This window comes from Oncorhynchus keta, chromosome 11 (genome assembly GCF_023373465.1).
Source record: "Oncorhynchus keta strain PuntledgeMale-10-30-2019 chromosome 11, Oket_V2, whole genome shotgun sequence".
Lineage (NCBI taxonomy): Eukaryota > Metazoa > Chordata > Actinopteri > Salmoniformes > Salmonidae > Oncorhynchus > Oncorhynchus keta.
In genome coordinates this window covers 49884425-49902031 of record NC_068431.1, presented here as the reverse complement: position 1 = coordinate 49902031, position 17607 = coordinate 49884425, and the positions used below count along the sequence as shown (strand labels likewise).

At 44.8% G+C, this 17607-nt stretch overlaps 1 protein-coding gene across 1 annotated transcript in view; it reads right to left on the bottom strand.

Moving 5' to 3' along the window:
* LOC118390496 (neurexin-2-like) overlaps window positions 1–17607 on the bottom strand; it is a 355637-nt gene that overhangs the window by 33478 nt on the left and 304552 nt on the right. Inside the window, 1 exon segment of the mRNA XM_052457396.1 lies at window positions 8571–8752. Within this exon segment, the coding sequence (XP_052313356.1) occupies window positions 8571–8752 (182 nt within the window).

The window sequence follows — 17607 nt, the reverse complement described above, 5'->3', positions numbered from 1 at the left end:
ATTACACACTAGGTGGATTTAGCACAACATCTGTTTTTTTCTCTCCATGCAACAGTATTATGGGTACATCAGGTCTACCCAATACGTTGTCATGACGATCCAGTTCTAACAAACTGTGTACATGATGAGTAAAGAAATTAACATAGCAGACCAGACAAACGTCAAGCTGCAGCTGCAAGTTTAAAGTGGTTTGAAAATCAAACCAGGAAGTGGCTTCTATTTTGAATTCTCCATGTTCCATAGCCTGCCTTTGCTCCATTTCAAGAGATATCAACCAGATTCCTTTTCCTATCGCTTCCTCAAGTAGTCAACAGTCTTTAGACATAGTTTCAGGCTTTTATTTTGAAAAATGAGCGAGAAAGATAATTGTATGGCCGGGTGCCAGCAGCGTACTTCATTGTATGGCCGGGTGCCAGCAGCGTTTTGTTGGCGCAACAGAGTTTGGGCAGCCATTGCTTTTCCCTCTCCTACTGCAATAGATAGTTGCGGTTGACATATTATTGATTATATATTTTTAAAACAACCTGAGGATTGATTATAAAAAACGTTTGACATGTTTCTGTGGACATTACGGATACTATTTGGAATTTGTCTGCGTTTTCGTGACCGCTCTTTCCTGTGGATTTCTGAACATAACGCGCCGAAGATCATCAAAGGTAAAACAATTCATTTGATTGCTTTTCTGATTTTCGTGACCAAGTTACTTGATGCTAGGTGTTCATAATGTGTTGTCGAGTGATCGATAAACTTACACAAACGCTTGGATTGCTTTCGCTGTAAAGCACATTTTCAAAATCTGACACGACAGGTGGATTAACAAAAGGCTAAGCTGTGTTTTGCTATATTACATTTATTATTATAAATGTTTATAATTATTCTAAATTTATTATTTATTATTATTTATATATTGCACTTGTGATTTAATTAATACAAATATTTTTAGTAATATTATTTGAATGTGGCGCTATGCAATTCAGCGGTTGTTGATGACAATTATCCCGCTAAAGGGATGGGTAGCGTCAAGAAGTTAAGGAGGACCATTATCCTACTCTGCTCAAACCATCGTATTATGCTACTCTCATCACCCCACTGGGAACCATCGACACGCTTGGCTAGCCTATCTTTAAAGAAGCATCTTCAAGAAGGAAAGGGAAGGAAAATAAACTCTGTAGTTCTGACTACATCACAAGTCACCGGATACCGGACAACTACAGAGAAGAACAACAGTAGAAGACTTGTTGGAACCCTTGTGGACCCAACTCCCTTCCCAATGCGGCCCTGTTCCCCGAAAGAGATCCGGTGAACCAAGGCATTTCACGTAAATACATTCATGATTTCTTACTCAAAGCGGGCGGCAGTTCGTGTGCAAAGTATATGGTCACTGTCAGTGAGAGTAGTTTCTGAGAGTACCAATGTTAAATGTCTATGTCCCCTTCTCTCCCTCCCTCTCCATGTCTTTTGTAACAAGCAGCCACATTGTTGTCATTCTGCTCGGGACCTGTTTTTAACGTATTAAGTGTATGGGTTTATTATTGAATTAGCTAGTAAATAAAACATTTAACTAATTTGTGTAGTACTGAATAATAAGTTAGGCTCTGTTTTTTTTTAAGATAAAAGGAGGTTACGACTGTTCAGACCGATAATATGATACGAGGTTAAGATGAATAAGTTGACTGTTTATAGATGTGATAGGTAAAGACATTTTAGAGTTTAATTCAGGAGATGGTAACTCTTTAAAGAACCGCTCTCGTGGTGCCCCAGATGCTAACGGTTAATTGTTACATGATTCATTTAATCGGTCAACAATTAAACATAGTTAGGTAATTAGATAAATAACAGTCTTCAGATTGATGTTAAAGTCAAGTCATGGCATATTGGTGCCCCATGTGATGCATCTAAGACAGAATTAGGCCCTACTGTTGAAATCATTCTACAGGTACTGTGTAGCAATTTACGTTATACCCAAAAGAGCAGTAGGCAGGATTGTCGTTGAGTGGTGTGTGCTTCCTGCACATGCAACCCAGTTAGCAGGGAGAGATTGACTCCGGTGTTGTATACCTGACAAAGGTTCAGATTGTGGAAGGTGAATTATTAATTTCCAGAGCTAAGACATACGGGTCAGCCGATTAAGGAAATTTGGGAAGATATATTTGTTTGGTTATTATCACTCGGTCTCTCGTGCTTAGTAACGGCTAGATTTGCATTAGAAGCTAAGCTAACAGAGAAAAGTCATTATCCTTTGTTTACAGCGGAAAATCCCACACATTGGTTGACGGAAGTCCTGCCTTTGCTGGAATCCCGGGTGATTCACAAGGGACCCCTTGTGGTGAAGAATCAGCAGCAATCCAATGTGAGGGCAAAATGTATTCTCACATCTATAACAACTGGTTAAACTTTACAATATCCAATCAATCTCAACTGATTGGATACCGTTGTCCCATTCGATTTATTAAGAAAGTTAAATTGCCAAACAAACCTTTTTACCAGCTTGCTCATTCGGATAAGGACCAAATTAATTTGTTCCAACCAATGAGGCCTTTTAAACTTGTAAAGCTTAACCTAGATACAGCGACGCTTTCAGGTTAATTAAAGTTGAGTTCCCAGATAGCAAGCCATCAGAGGGGGTGCCCCCCCCCATTCCCCTGCTAATAATTGAACCCTCACCCACGCAAACCCAAACTATGCAGAATGGCTGAGAAAGTTCGATCACAATGCCACAAGCGACAGACGCCCTCCAAAATAGCACTCACTCCAGTGAGAGGGTGCGTCATCGGGGATAGGAGCGGTGAGAGATGAAGCACAACAATGGTATCCACCATGATACCACGGTACCAATAACCACGGCGGTCAAAATAACTATAAAGAACGTCACCAGCGAAGCGAATACCGATACAATCAACCTGGCCGCTACGTTCCTGCACCCAACCCACACAATGGTAACAAAGGGTTCCATGGCAATCAAAACGTAAACTGATGCTCTCTAGAAGTTATGCTTAAGAGCAGTACAAAAGCGCCCACAATTTGAGAAAGAGGAAAAAGATAAGTCACCATGACTAGGCGTGGAATTGCCGGAGAATAAGCCGGCCGAAATGAACACCATTAGCGAGGACATAAACGATCAAATTAACCCCGTTCTCACTCTAAACCCTATCCTCTAAACTGTATCGATCAAGAAACAAGCCCACGGGCTTTGACTCTAGACGCCAAATACAAATGTTGTGCGGCACAAGGTAAACCACCATCACAATAGCCAATTACACTCAAACTCTGATAAGTCGATCTGTTTTCACCATGAACACGAATGACACATCACGCCGTTGCGAACAATCCCTCCACTTTGTGGGGAATATGACCGCAAAACGCAACTCTGAAAGTCGCTACCTGGAAACATTCCTGGAAGACTGTTTAAACTGTGATGCGCTAATTGATTCAGGCTCTACAATATCGCTCATCTCTCAAACATTGTTCAATGATCTCAAAAGGGCCGCGTACCCTGCTAAACGTTGGTTAAAAACGTAACGATGCGACACTACACTTCCGAGGTTTCACTCAGACTACCTCGCCTCTTCACAATGCGGCTCATGCTTGGAACAACTCTACCAAATCACATGGCTTGTTCATCCTGTGCATGTTGCTAAATTGTATGTTTAGCAATTGTATGCTGCTAAATTGTAATTACCTCGCCACTATTGGCCTATTTATTGCCTTACCTCCTTACTTCATTTGCACACACTGTATACAGATTTTTCTATTGTGTTATTGACTGTACGTTTCTTTGTCCCATGTGAAACTCTGTGTCGTTGTTTTTGTCGCACTGCTTCGCTTTTTCTTGGCCAGGTCGCAGTTGTAAATGAGAACATGTTTTCAACTGGCCTACCCGGTTAAATAAAGGTGAAATAAATCAAATATAATACCAGCCTCGAAACTGAACACCTGCTACTCGGGACAGACTGATGGATTGGAAAAACAACCAATTGTGGTCACAAGTAACCATGCTATTCTCCACTGACCACACTGCCTTCTCCTAGCGCTGGCGGCAACACAGTCATCCATCAGGAGTATCTGTCGACAGGATCCCTTGGGAAAAAGACATTTCGATACCCCTCAAGCAGACAACACGTGAAAGGGAATCTCTAAAACAGTCTTCTGATGGTTAACACACAAGCCGCTAATAAAAATAACCCTCCATTCGGGAGGAAAGTTATTAGAAGTCATGAACCATGATCACACCGCATATGACCGGTTCAGTGCTAGTAGAGTACTTCCGTCGTGAAGTTAGCTCCCCCTGTGGATAACATGGCTATGAAAGTCATACCTATCGCCACTACAATGGCGTAAGACACATTGACTTGTAGTAAAACCACCACAGGGCCCCTTGGCATATGGCTTGAGGTCGGCACCGATTCCTACTGACACAAGGTCATTGACATAGAAATGATCTGATGACGTCAGACTCAATCTGCCCAGGTTGCAGCCTACCAGGATACTTGGTTTTTCTTACCCTTGTGTGTTTGTGAAAGCATAAATGCACATGCACAACGGAACATTTAATGATGATTTATACTAGGATCACTTAAGGGTCCGAGCAAAATACCAGTCTTGGTAAAGTAGAAAATAGACCCTGAAGCCCCTTTATCTCTACAGCTACATTAATCCACCGTTTCTCACCAGAGGTCCATGTGTTACCTTTATTTTACTAGGCAAGTCAGTTAAGAACAAATTCTTATTTTCAATGACGGCCTAGGAACAGTGGGTTATAACTGCCTGTTCAGGGGCAGAACTTGCAACCTTTCGGTTACTAGTCCAACCCTCTATCCACTAGGCTACCCTTCCGCCCCACTCCATAGGTCCCCCCTGTAGACTGTCCGAAGCTAGTGCCTTACAGCTGTAGCCTTGTCATGTAGTTAGCAACTTAGGGTAGTTACCTAAACAACACACTGCTAAGTAGGATCGCCCTAGATATGACATTTGACAAAATGGCATGATAGAGTAATTTGCCAACACCGTAGAAGTGTATAGAATAGAGTCCAATTAGATGATTAAGGTGTGGTAACTATATTTTGTATATTTTTTGGTTTGTGCTTTTATTATTTTCTTTGACACTTAAGAAGTGATACCGCCACAAACAAGTTCCCATACAACCATCACTTAGTGCAACAACGGCGCTCATTTGGGGAAGAAATATAATGATGTATTGCATAAGTGTTGTGCGTTATTAATGTCTGTCTAAGTTAATTCCCAGATCCACCAGCCTGGACAACCGGGTCGACGGGTCTGGAACGACGATCGACAACCAGGACATCCCGTGGCCATTCTTGTTGAGGTCTGCAAGCTTGTGAAATCTTACCAGGTTAAACCACCAGAGAGAGACTGTCACGATGATTCACAAACCAGGACATCCCGTGGTCATTCTTGTGGATGAGTTACAGAATCCTTCCAAGATTGAACCCACCAGAGGGGGGACTGTCATGACTGTCCACAAGAATCCAAATAGGTCGGATCGGGCTTGCAATGAATAACTTCACTCAGACCCGATCTCACGCGCAGAGGGGGGGGAGGAAAAGAACTAGACGGGATTAACAACTCATGTCCTGTCATGAATCAAGGGGAGAAGATTCAGGTCTCCCTCTCCAATATTCAGCAAAGGAATGTCCTTTGTTTCCAAGATAATTTTCCTGCCAAAAGTGAATACTGGAACAATATGTCTAACTGTCACACCCTGATCTGTTTCGCCTGTCTTTGTGCTCGTCTCCACCCCGTCCAGGTGTCGCCTATCTTTCCCATTATCCCCAGTGTAATTATACATGTGTTCTCTGTTGCCAGTTACTTTTGTTTCGTCAAGCATACCAGCGTTTTTTCCCGTGCTCCTGTCTGTCTCTAGTTCCTGATTTCTAGCTTTCCCGCTTTTGACCATTCTGCCTGCCCTGAGCCTGAGCCTGCCTGTCATTCCGCACCTTGCCATGCCACCCTGGATTACCGACCTCTGCCTGCCCTTGACCTGTCATTTGCCTGCCCCCCCTGTTCGAGTACTAAACTTTTGTTACTTCGAAACTGTCTGCATCTGGGTATCTCCTGAGCCTTGACACAAAAATAGAATGTGGGGAATGGTCAGAGGTGATCTGTAGAACACCTATGTCATCTTCTTTGTTCTTTTGTGATGTCACGAAAAATGTTAAGAAAGAAATACTGTAACTTGGAAAGTGTAATATGCAGCTTTTCAGTAGGAAGTTCCAATCACACCCAAATGGCCATCAACCTCCTTTCATTCATCATGCTCATCCTGACAGAGAGGGCTCTGAGCCCAACTGCTGCGTCATCAGCCAAGGGGATACCAGGTGGCAACTCTTTGCTCTGTGACTAACCACGGCCTACTGTATGTCAGCAAATGAATCACCCAACCCTTCGCTGGGAATAATCAATACACTCCTCACACACACACTCAGACAAGGCCCTCCACTCAGACAGCACCACTGGCACACACACCCGCCACACACACATGCACGCACGCACGCACGCACGCACGCACGCACGCACGCACGCACGCACAAACACACACACACACACACACACACACACACACACACACACACACACACACACACACACACACACACACACACACACACACACACACACACACACACACACACACACACACACACACACACACACACACACACACACACACACACACACACACACACACAGTCCTCCATCAGTCAGCAGCTCCTGCCTGCAGACCCTTGTGGGTCCAACCCTAGACTCTGTGGCTGTGTGACTAATGGCTTACAATGGGGAAACCCGCCTGTGGTGCCGAAACTGCAGCAAGTTAAGTACTGGAGGAAATACGAGACATGCTGCATATCATATATTCTGTACTTGCATTCATCCTATCATCCAGTGCTCTCTCTCTCTGAGAGGGGGATAACTTGAAGCCAATAGCTTATAGCTCAACACAGCGCTGCTCCTGCACCTCCTGAACACTATCACATTCATGACCAATTGGATTAGATGTTGTTGTTGGTAATTTAGTTACGGCAGAAACCCTCTCCATGAGGGACAACAATGACGAGAGGCTAAATTGTTATGGTGGCCATCATGCTACATCAGACACAGCTTTGATGGAGCACTAATCATTATTCGACATGATTCCCTTCTTCCTCAGAATGAAGCTATGACGTTTTGTTGAATAACCTGGGAATGTAATCTATGAGGGAGTTTACGATCTCTCTCAAGCTCATACCATCTCTGTCTCTTTATAGGTAACAAATAAACAATACAAGGCAATAAGCCAAAAAAGGATCTATACAAATGCTGTTTCAAATGGTCTGAATTTCATTAAATCTACTGCAGAGTCCTTAACACACACTGTTCATAGTCTACAGTGACAATGCTGGCGTTGACTCTAAAAATCAACAGTATAGAAACAAACACGCAGTACCCCTGGGGAAACAAGCTATGTTTGGGCTCGGACTCAAACAGGGACATATTACAGCTGACTTAAAGGCTTCTTTAGAAAATAGCACACACTTCGCTATTGTTTTGCCAAGCATCTGGTATCCTAGTGTTGAACAGATAGGGTGACATTGCAAATGTGCACTGTGAAAGTCAAACGGTTCAAATGGAATGAATAATTCATTTAGACGAAATAGTCTAATGAGCCAGAGCATTTCACAGCGTGACGTACTGCCGTTACAATCTCTGCCCTCTGCTGTTTTAATGAGCAAAACACCGGTGTTATTTCTCCCCTGCCAATCCAGATGCATGGTAAATACTTTTCTGGCACAAATCAGAGATATCATGAGAAATAGGTGCCATATGTCTTTTTCTATGGAAATGGACACACATTTGATCAATTAACACAGTCTTTCTAAGCGCCTTAATTAGTCCTCCAAATCTCCAGCAAGAGCATTTTCAGGATTCTGTTTCTACACAGTGAACCTCAGGATATCAGCTCATTCCAAGCCTTGGCTCAAAACCATGGATGGGACACTTTGATGGAGATGAGAGCCACACAAAATCAGGACTCATGAGGGGACACATTGGCTCGCTGCTCTGTGTACCCACATCTATACCCCACACAGTCAGAGCCGGCCCTAACCCTTTTGGGGGCACTAAGTGAAATTTGACAGTGGAGAGAAGAAATTTGAGTTTTAGAGTTCATTTTCTGCAATTCTACACATTCTAACATGGGGAGCAGAGAAAATGTTGCAGTTTTAAAACACATTTCCTGCAATTTTACACATTTTGCCATAGGGCGGATATAAATATTTTAATATATGATATCTGAGTGAGAGTCACTAACAAAATCAATGGGGTAAAAACGATGTTAGCTGACATGGGCAAATTGATTGTCTGCATTCTACTATTCTAAATCTCAACAGTCAGTTGAGACCCCGACTGAGTTCACACTATTAAACATTATTCCGTTTTTGGAAATTGACGCGGTCCGCGGGTCGCCGGTTACCCATCCCTCTTCATAAAAAAGGGGACCCTCATCCTCTACCCTAACCCCACAGTACTACAGACAATGCTCTTATCCCCCCCCCCCTCCCCCATCCCATTCTCACTATGTGTAGCTGCAGGTAGTCTCCCAGTCCGCTGGTGCTCTCCACTCGGACCAAGATGGCGTCTTTCTGCTGAGTACTGAAGCCCACAGCTAGCCGGTCTGCTCTGGTGCTCGGCCTCTCGTTGGGGGCCCAGGTGTACGTGATGAGGGCCCCTCCTCTCCCAAAGATATACGTGGTCCCAGCTGAGGGACAAATGGAGACAAACAAAAGCATTAGTAAGAGACTGAGGGGAAAGGGAGAGGAAATTGAGAGAGAAGGAGAAGGGGGAGACATTATTAAGGAGATAAGGTGTTAGAGAGTGTTCCATCACTTTCAGAATCTTGTTTTTGTTGCTGTTGTTCCCAGCAGACCTTGCTATCTTTACTGCGATTGTTCTTCAGTACCACTCATGCCAAATTTCAGATGCCTATTTTCTTGCCAAGTACATGACTGTGACAGCTCATTCCCAAACACAACCTATTATTCTCTCGGCAGAAACAACATGTCACAGCGAAACGTTATTCCCCTAAGTTATGCCACACTGTCAGTTTTCATCACAGCGGAGGATGAACACTAAAACAGACGCCGCCTATAATTACACAAACCTCACAGAAATAGTTCGAATGCACTTGTGCGATTGGGATGGTGCTGATTATTGTCCTGGTTGAACACTAATCGCACAGACCTTGCACCACACCTGCAGTACCACTACCACGAGAGGTCGCGAGTTGAGCTGTCACTGATTCGATTGTGCATTAGATTGTGTAAACCTGCCAGTATAGCAGAGTGGTTGAGGTGCCACCATGTCTAAACATAATATATGCCATTTAGCAGACGCTTTTATCCAAAGCGACTTACAGTCATGTGTGCATACATTCTACGTATGGGTGGTCCCGGGGATTGAACCCACTGCCCTGGCGTTACAAGCGCCATGCTCTACCAACTGAGCTACAGAAGAACATGCCAGCGGAACTGTAAACACAAGACCATCATCGGGTTGCAGTATGCTGCAGTAGTATGCCTTGCCCTGCCCAGGGAGCTAACACATTGCATTTTGGGGGGTTTCTGTAACTAATCAGAACATCTGTCATATTATTTTAACTTGATCTCCCACTTCCCTGTAAGGTGGAACTGAGAAATATAATATCATATAATCTCTCATAGAAATCTATTCCTATAACCTGAGATGGACAATGTTTGCAAAGGTATGGGAGTTCGCTATGAATCCCACTGCATACCAATGTCAAGCTATGAATCCCTTAATGAGTCTCATACGCACAATCAACTTCACATCTCCAACAGCAAGCTAATCTCAGTTCATCCACTGTTGACCGAACATAACCTGGTTATCATGTCATCCAAATATTTTTCTACGGTCTTAATTAGCTTCATCAGAAGGTTGACAAGTAATATCTCAAGTGTGAGTGATTATTCCGCCTCCAGGGCACCGGAGGTTGGCAGGTCTGTGCCCCCTGTCGTCCTGGCGCCGGTGGGCCTCACATGAGATAAGAGAGGAGATGAGGGGAATGATCTGGCAACCAGTCTCCCAGGCAGAGCAGCTTTTGGATGGCAGCACACTGAACACCTGCTCTCCTAGAACCGGATAACTTGTTGCCAGTACTGTATGTGATGAAACAGTGACAACCACAGCTCACATGGCACACCGGGCTCACCCATTAAGTCACAGTGGGCAGGGGTGACGATGACCTCTCTTAGGAAGGAAGGGCATGATGGTCTTGCCTATATTCTAGGTTTTGTAACCCTGCATGGGTTGGAGAATTGTTTGGGTTGATGGGTTAAAAAAAAAAAAAAGTGTGAAATGTGAAATGACTTGCATGCTACTTGTGAAATGACTAGCATGCTACTTGTAAACGAGAATACATCACACAACGAATATGGTGAGTAATAAGAAAATTGCATTCAGGTTGTACATTTTTCCAATATGAGCTGTAGCGGTGGTTGAATGATGTGCAGTTCCACGTGAGTGAGTACTTTCAATTATCTAACCTCATTCTGGGTCGTGGTTTTGTCTTAGATCAGGGATGGGCAACTTTGATGGGGGTGGTGGCCGTAAAAAAATAATGGAACTCATTATGAGGGGCTGCAGTGGCTCGTGCGTCTGCATACCCACATCCATACACCCTGCAATTTTGCATATTTACATTACACCATGGGGCGTAGAGAACATGTTGCCATTTTAAAGTAAGTTTCCTGCAATTCTATTGTGTGTATATTTCTTTGCGTTACTTGTAACTTATTTTGTACATAACGTTTCTGCCACTGTCTCTTATGACCGAAAAGAGCTTCTAGATATCAGTACAGCGATAACTCACCTCGTACTGGACGAAAAATCGTTCTTTAACGAGTCGGACGTGAAGGATTTACTTCAGACACCCGATAGGGCCCTCATCCCTAGTCATTCGCAGGAGAAAGAGAGAGAGATATCTGGGACGAAGGTCGGGTCCCTTGTTAGAATCCGACGCCGAGTGGGTAATCTGGCTTTACCATCAGTCCTATTAGCCAATGTACAATCATTGGATAATAAAATAGACAAACTACGGTCACGTATATCCTACCAACGGGACATTAAAAACTGTAAATGTCTGAACGATGACATGAATTACATACAGCCGGCTGGTTTTACGCTGTATTGGCATTTGGTAAGACAAGGGGTGTATATTATATCTATATATATTTGTAAACAACAGCTGTGGCACCAAAATCGAATGAAGTCTTGAGGTTTTGCTCGCCTGAGGCAGAGTATCTCCTGATAAGCTGTCGACCACACTATTTCCCAAGAGAGTTTTAATCTATATTCTTTGTTGCTGTCCATTTTCCACCACAAACCGATGCTGGCACTAAGATTGCACTCAATGAGCTGTATAAGGCCATAAGCAAACAGGAAAACGCTCATCCAGAGGCGGCGCTCCTAGTGGCCGGGGACTTTAATGCAGGGAAACTTAAATCTGTTTCACCTCATTTCTACCAGAATGTTAAATGTGCAACCAGAGGGGGAAAAAAACTCTAGATCACCTGTACTCCACACACAGAGACACGTACAAAGCTCTCCATCACCCTCCATTTGGCAAATCTGATCATAATTCTATCCTTCTGATTCCTGCTTACAAGCAAACACTAAAGCAGGAAGCACCAGTGACTCGGTCAATAAAAAGTGGTCAGATGAAGCAGATGCTAAGCTGCAGGACTGTTTTGCTCGAACAGAATGGAAAATGTTCCGGGATTCTTTCGATGGCATTGAGGAGTACATCACATCAGTCACTGGCTTCATCAATAAGTGCATTGATGACGTCGTCCCCACAGTGACCGTACGTACATACCCCAACCAGAAGCCATGGATAACAGGCAACATCCACACTGAGCTAAAGGGTAGAGCTGCCGCTTTCAAGGAGTGTGACTCTAACCTGCTATAACCTCCGATGAAGCATCAAACAGGCAAAGTGTCAATACAGGACTAATATTGAATCGTACCACACTGGCTCTGACGCTCGTCGGATGTGGCAGGGCTTGCAAATTATTACAGACTACAAAGAGTAGCACAGCCACGAGCTGACCAGAGGCACGAGCCTACCAGACGAGCTAAATGACTTCTATGCTTGCTTCGAGGCAAGCAACAGTGAAACATGCATGAGAGCATCAGGTGTTCCGGATGACTGTGTGATCACGCTCTCCGTAGCCGATGCGAGTAAGACCTTTAAACAGGCCGCAGGGCCAGATAAACAGGCCGCAGGGCCAGACGGATTACCAGGATGTGTACTCAGAGCATACGCTGACCAACTGGCAAGTGTCTTCACTGACATTTTCAACCTGTCCCTAACGGAGTCTGTAATACCAACACGTTTCAAGCAGACCACCATAGACCACCATTGTGCCCAAGAACACAAAGGTAACCTGCCTAAATGACCACCGACCGTGGCGACCTTAGTCTTTTTTTAAATGTTTTGAATTAAATTGTTAGTAATTACTATTTTGTCTCATCGCTACAACTCCCGTACGGGCTCGGGAGAGACGAAGGTTGAAAGCCATGCGTCCTCCGAAACACAACCCAACCAAGCCGCACTGCTTCTTAAAACAGCGTGCATCCAAACCGGAAGCCAGCCGCACCAATGTGTCGGAGGAAACACTGTGCACCTGGCGACCTTGGTTAGCGCGCACTGTGCCCGGCCCGCCACAGGAGTCGCTGGTGCGCGATGAGACAAGGATATCTCTACCGGCCAAACCCTTGCTAACTCAGACGTCGCGTCAGAGCCTGGGCGCAAACCCAGAGTCTCTGGTGGCACAGCTAGCGCTGCGATGCCCTAGACCACTGCGCCACCCGGGAGGCCTGAAGTGCTTTTAAATGCTGGTCATGGCTCACATCAACACCATTATCCCGGAAACCATAGACCCACTCTAATTTGCATACCGCCCCAACAAATCAAATATTATTGGTCACATACACATGGTTAGCAGATGTCATTGTGAGTGTAGTGAAATGCTTGTGCTTCTAGTTCCGGCATTGCAGTAATATCTAACAGTAATCTAAGAATTCCACAACAACTACCTAATACACACCAATCTAAGTAAAAGGATGGAATAAGAATATATACTTACAAATATATGGATGAGCGATGACCGAGCAGCATAGGCAAGATGCAATAGATGGTATAAAATACAGTATATATGAGATGAGTAATGCAAGATATATAAACATTATTAAAGTGGCATTATTAAAGTGACTCGTGATCCATTTATTAAAGTGGCCAATGATTTAAAGTCTGTATGTAGGCAGCAACCTCTCTGTGTTCGTGACGGCTAACACAGAGAGAGCCACAGATGATCCACAGATCCACAGATGATGCCATCTCTATTGCGCTCCACATTGCTCTTTCCCACCTGGACAAAATTAACACCTATGTGAGAATGCTATTCATTGACTACAGCTCAGCGCTCAACACCATAGTGCCCACAAAGCTCATCACTAAGCTAAGGACCCTGGGACTAAATACCACCCTCTGCAACTGGATCCTGGACTTCCTGACGGGACGCCCCTAGGACATCCGTCACACTGATCCTCAAAAAATCCTCAGAGGTGCGTGCTCTGTACCCCCTGTTCACTTGTGACTGCACGAGCAGGCACGACTCCAACACCCTCATTAAGTTTGCCGATGACACAACAGTGGTAGGCCTGATCACCGACAACGATGAGACAGACTATAGGAAGGAGGTCAGGGACCTGGTCATGTGGTGCCAGGATAACAACCACTCCCTCAACGTGATCAAGACAAAGGAGACGATTGTGTACTACAGGAAAAGGAGCACCGATCACACCCCCATTCTCATTGACGGGGCTGGGGTGGAGCAGGTTGAGAGCTCCTTGGTGTCCACCTCACCAACAAACAATCATGGTCCAAACACACCAAGACAGTCATGAAGAGGGCACGTCAAAGACTATTCCCCCTCAGGAGACTGAAAAGATTTGGCATCGGTCCTCAGATCCTCAAAACGTTCTACAGCTGCACCATTGAGAGCATCCTGACTGGTTGCATCACTGCCTGGTATGGCAATTGCTCGGCCTCCGACCGCAAGGCACTACATAGGGTAGTGCATACAGCTCAGTACATCACTGGGGCCAAGCTTCCTGCCATCCAGGATCTCTAAACCAGGCGGTGTCAGAGGAAGGCACTAAACATTGTCAGACTCCAGCCACTTAGACTGCAAGCGGTACCGGAGTGCCAAGTCTCTTAACAGCTTCTACCTCCATAAGCCAAAAGACTCCTGAACAGCGACTCAAATGGCTTTCCAGACTATTTGCACCCCCATTTTACGCTGCTGCTATTCTCTGTTTATTATCTATGCATAGCCACTTTAACTCTACCTACATGAACATATTACCTCAATTACCTTGACTAACCAGTGCCCCCGCACATTGACTCTGTACCGGTACCCCTTGTATACAGCCTCGCTACTGTTATTTTACTGTTGCTCTTTAATAATGTGTTACTTTTATTTTTTATTTGACACATGTTTTGGTTAAAACTGCATTGTTGGTTAAGGGCTTGTAAGTAAGCATTTCACTGTAAGGTCTACTACATCTGTTGTATTCGGCGCATGTGACAAATAAAATTTGATTTGATGATCAACGGGCCCCACCCCGGTTGGTAATTCGACCATGCTTACTGCAATTTCAGATAGCTGGCCACTAGACTAATCTACCAATTCCCCTAAAAATTGACTGCTGATGCACAACCAAATTTCGAAATTGTACCTTGTGTATTTTACTACTAAAACTCTCAACAGTAAGTTCAGACTCTTGAATGAACCAAAAAAAAAGACAAAAAAGAAGAGTTGCCCATCCATGTCTTAGATCAAAGTGAGATGAAGAAGAAGAGAAGCAGAGAAGATGAGAGGAACACCTGCTGCCAGTGCCCTCCAGTAGAAGAAACACTATCACATGTGGGTCAGGTGAGCCTGTTCTGAAATGAATGGAGAGACCGACCCCAGGAGCAGCAACGTGATGCAGGCCTCACTGGAGAATGAGACCTTTTCGAAGCTCTTTTCCATTTCCTCACTGGCTAGTAGCCATGGACGCACTGTGGGTTGAGATAAAGACATACAGTATGCAGTAGAGTATGTATGTAAGAGCTGTGTGTGCTATATTGAACAGCTTCGTCCCCGTGCCACTACTCATTCATTCCTGACATGTGATGATATGCCTGTGGCCTTGACAGGTCGAATAATAATCTTCCATTTCACAGCTCAGTTCCTAATGAATCAAAAATACATGATTTAAAAAAACGCATCAATATTTGAGATGTACAGAAAATGTATTGATTGAGTTCTGCTCCTCTGCATCCAGAAGGTTTAATTGAGAAATGATTGAAATTGTTCATCGTATTATTATTGTAAATGAGACAAACCAGCGAGCAGGCATCACCATGCACGCACACGCATACAGGCATCACATCACCATGCACGCACACGCATACAGGCATCACATCACCATGCACACACACGCACACAGGCATCACATCACCATGCACGCACACGCATACAGGCATCACATCACCATGCACACACACGCATACAGGCATCACATCACCATGCACGCACACGCATACAGGCATCACATCACCATGCACGCACACGCATACAGGCATCACATCACCATGCACGCACACGCATACAGGCATCACATCACCATGCACACACACGCATACAGGCATCACATCACCATGCACGCACACGCACACAGGCATCACACCATCACCATGGCATCACATCACCATGCACACACACGCATCACAGGCATCACATCACCATGCACACACACACGCATCACAGGCATCACATCACCATGCACACACACGCACACAGGCATCACATCACCATGCACGCACACGCATACAGGCATCACATCACCATGCACGCACACGCATACAGGCATCACATCACCATGCACACACACGCACACAGGCATCACATCACCATGCACGCACACAGCATCACAGCACACACACGCATCACATCACCATGCACGCACACGCATACAGGCATCACATCACCATGCACGCACAGGCATCACGCATACAGGCATCACATCACCATGCACACACACGCATACAGGCATCACATCACCATGCACACACACGCACACAGGCATCACATCACCATGCACACACACGCACACAGGCATCACATCACCATGCACGCACACGCATACAGGCATCACATCACCATGCACACACACGCACACAGGCATCACATCACCATGCACACACACGCACACAGGCATCACATCACCATGCACACACACGCACACAGGCATCACATCACCATGCACACACACGCACACAGGCATCACATCACCATGCACACACACGCACACAGGCATCACATCACCATGCACACACACGCACACAGGCATCACATCACCATGCACACACACGCACACAGGCATCACATCACCATGCACACACACGCACACAGGCATCACATCACCATGCACACACACGCACACAGGCATCACATCACCATGCACGCACACGCACACAGGCATCACATCACCATGCACACACACGCATACAGGCATCACATCACCATGCACGCACACGCACACAGGCATCACGTGAGAGTGTCTTGCAAATGGTCCCGCATTAGAAACAGCAAACCTTTCAAGCATTCCTAAATCATTGAGCTGAGCCACACACAAAGGGATTCCTGGCAGTGACATCCATGCCTCCTCCATACGGGCATGTGCGTACAGAGATGACAGGAAGTAGTAGTAACGAACCACACGCGGGACGATTTTCACTCCTTCTCAGCCTAAGGAAACGTCGGGGGGAAAAAAAACGGAAATGGGTTTCAGTGCTTTCAGCTAATTCTGAAACGTGTTGAACGTACATTTTGCCTGTACCATAGGTCAATATCTTAAACAAACATTTAGGGCTGACTGAAAGACTTTTCAGTTGGCAGTAGATGGCCAAACTGCATTTGAATGGTGAAGTTATGCTATAAAAAGTCAATGTATTGGTATTACAATACGACGGACCTAAATGACGTACAAGACTCCATTTGATAGAAGGTTTCGTCTGGAACAGTAGTTAAGACTACAGATTAGAACCATAACTCATATGTTAAAAGGAAAACCCTGCTTAAGATGTGACCTACTTCAGCGGCAGACAAAAGGATGCCTTTAAATATGTATTCCTCACACATCCCTCTGACATCATACTAGATTATTTAGGTGTCTGAGTGGCACACACAAAACATTTTTGTTTGTTTGTTGATGAGCTAGAAGCCTGGTCAAATCTTCCACTCTGTACATACAGTCACGTGTGCGATACATATAAAGTTTTTCCTTCGCAAAGTTATTCTATATATTTTTTGTTGTTGTGTTTTTTAAATAGATGCCAAACAATTATTATTTATGTATCTTGTTGCTCTGACTTAAACTGAGATTCTGGCTCGACTTTCAGAATTGATGTAGCACTAATGGCGAGCGCTGCAGAGAGGGTTTTGTCTAAAGTGAAGAACTACAAACTAGACACATATCACGGTG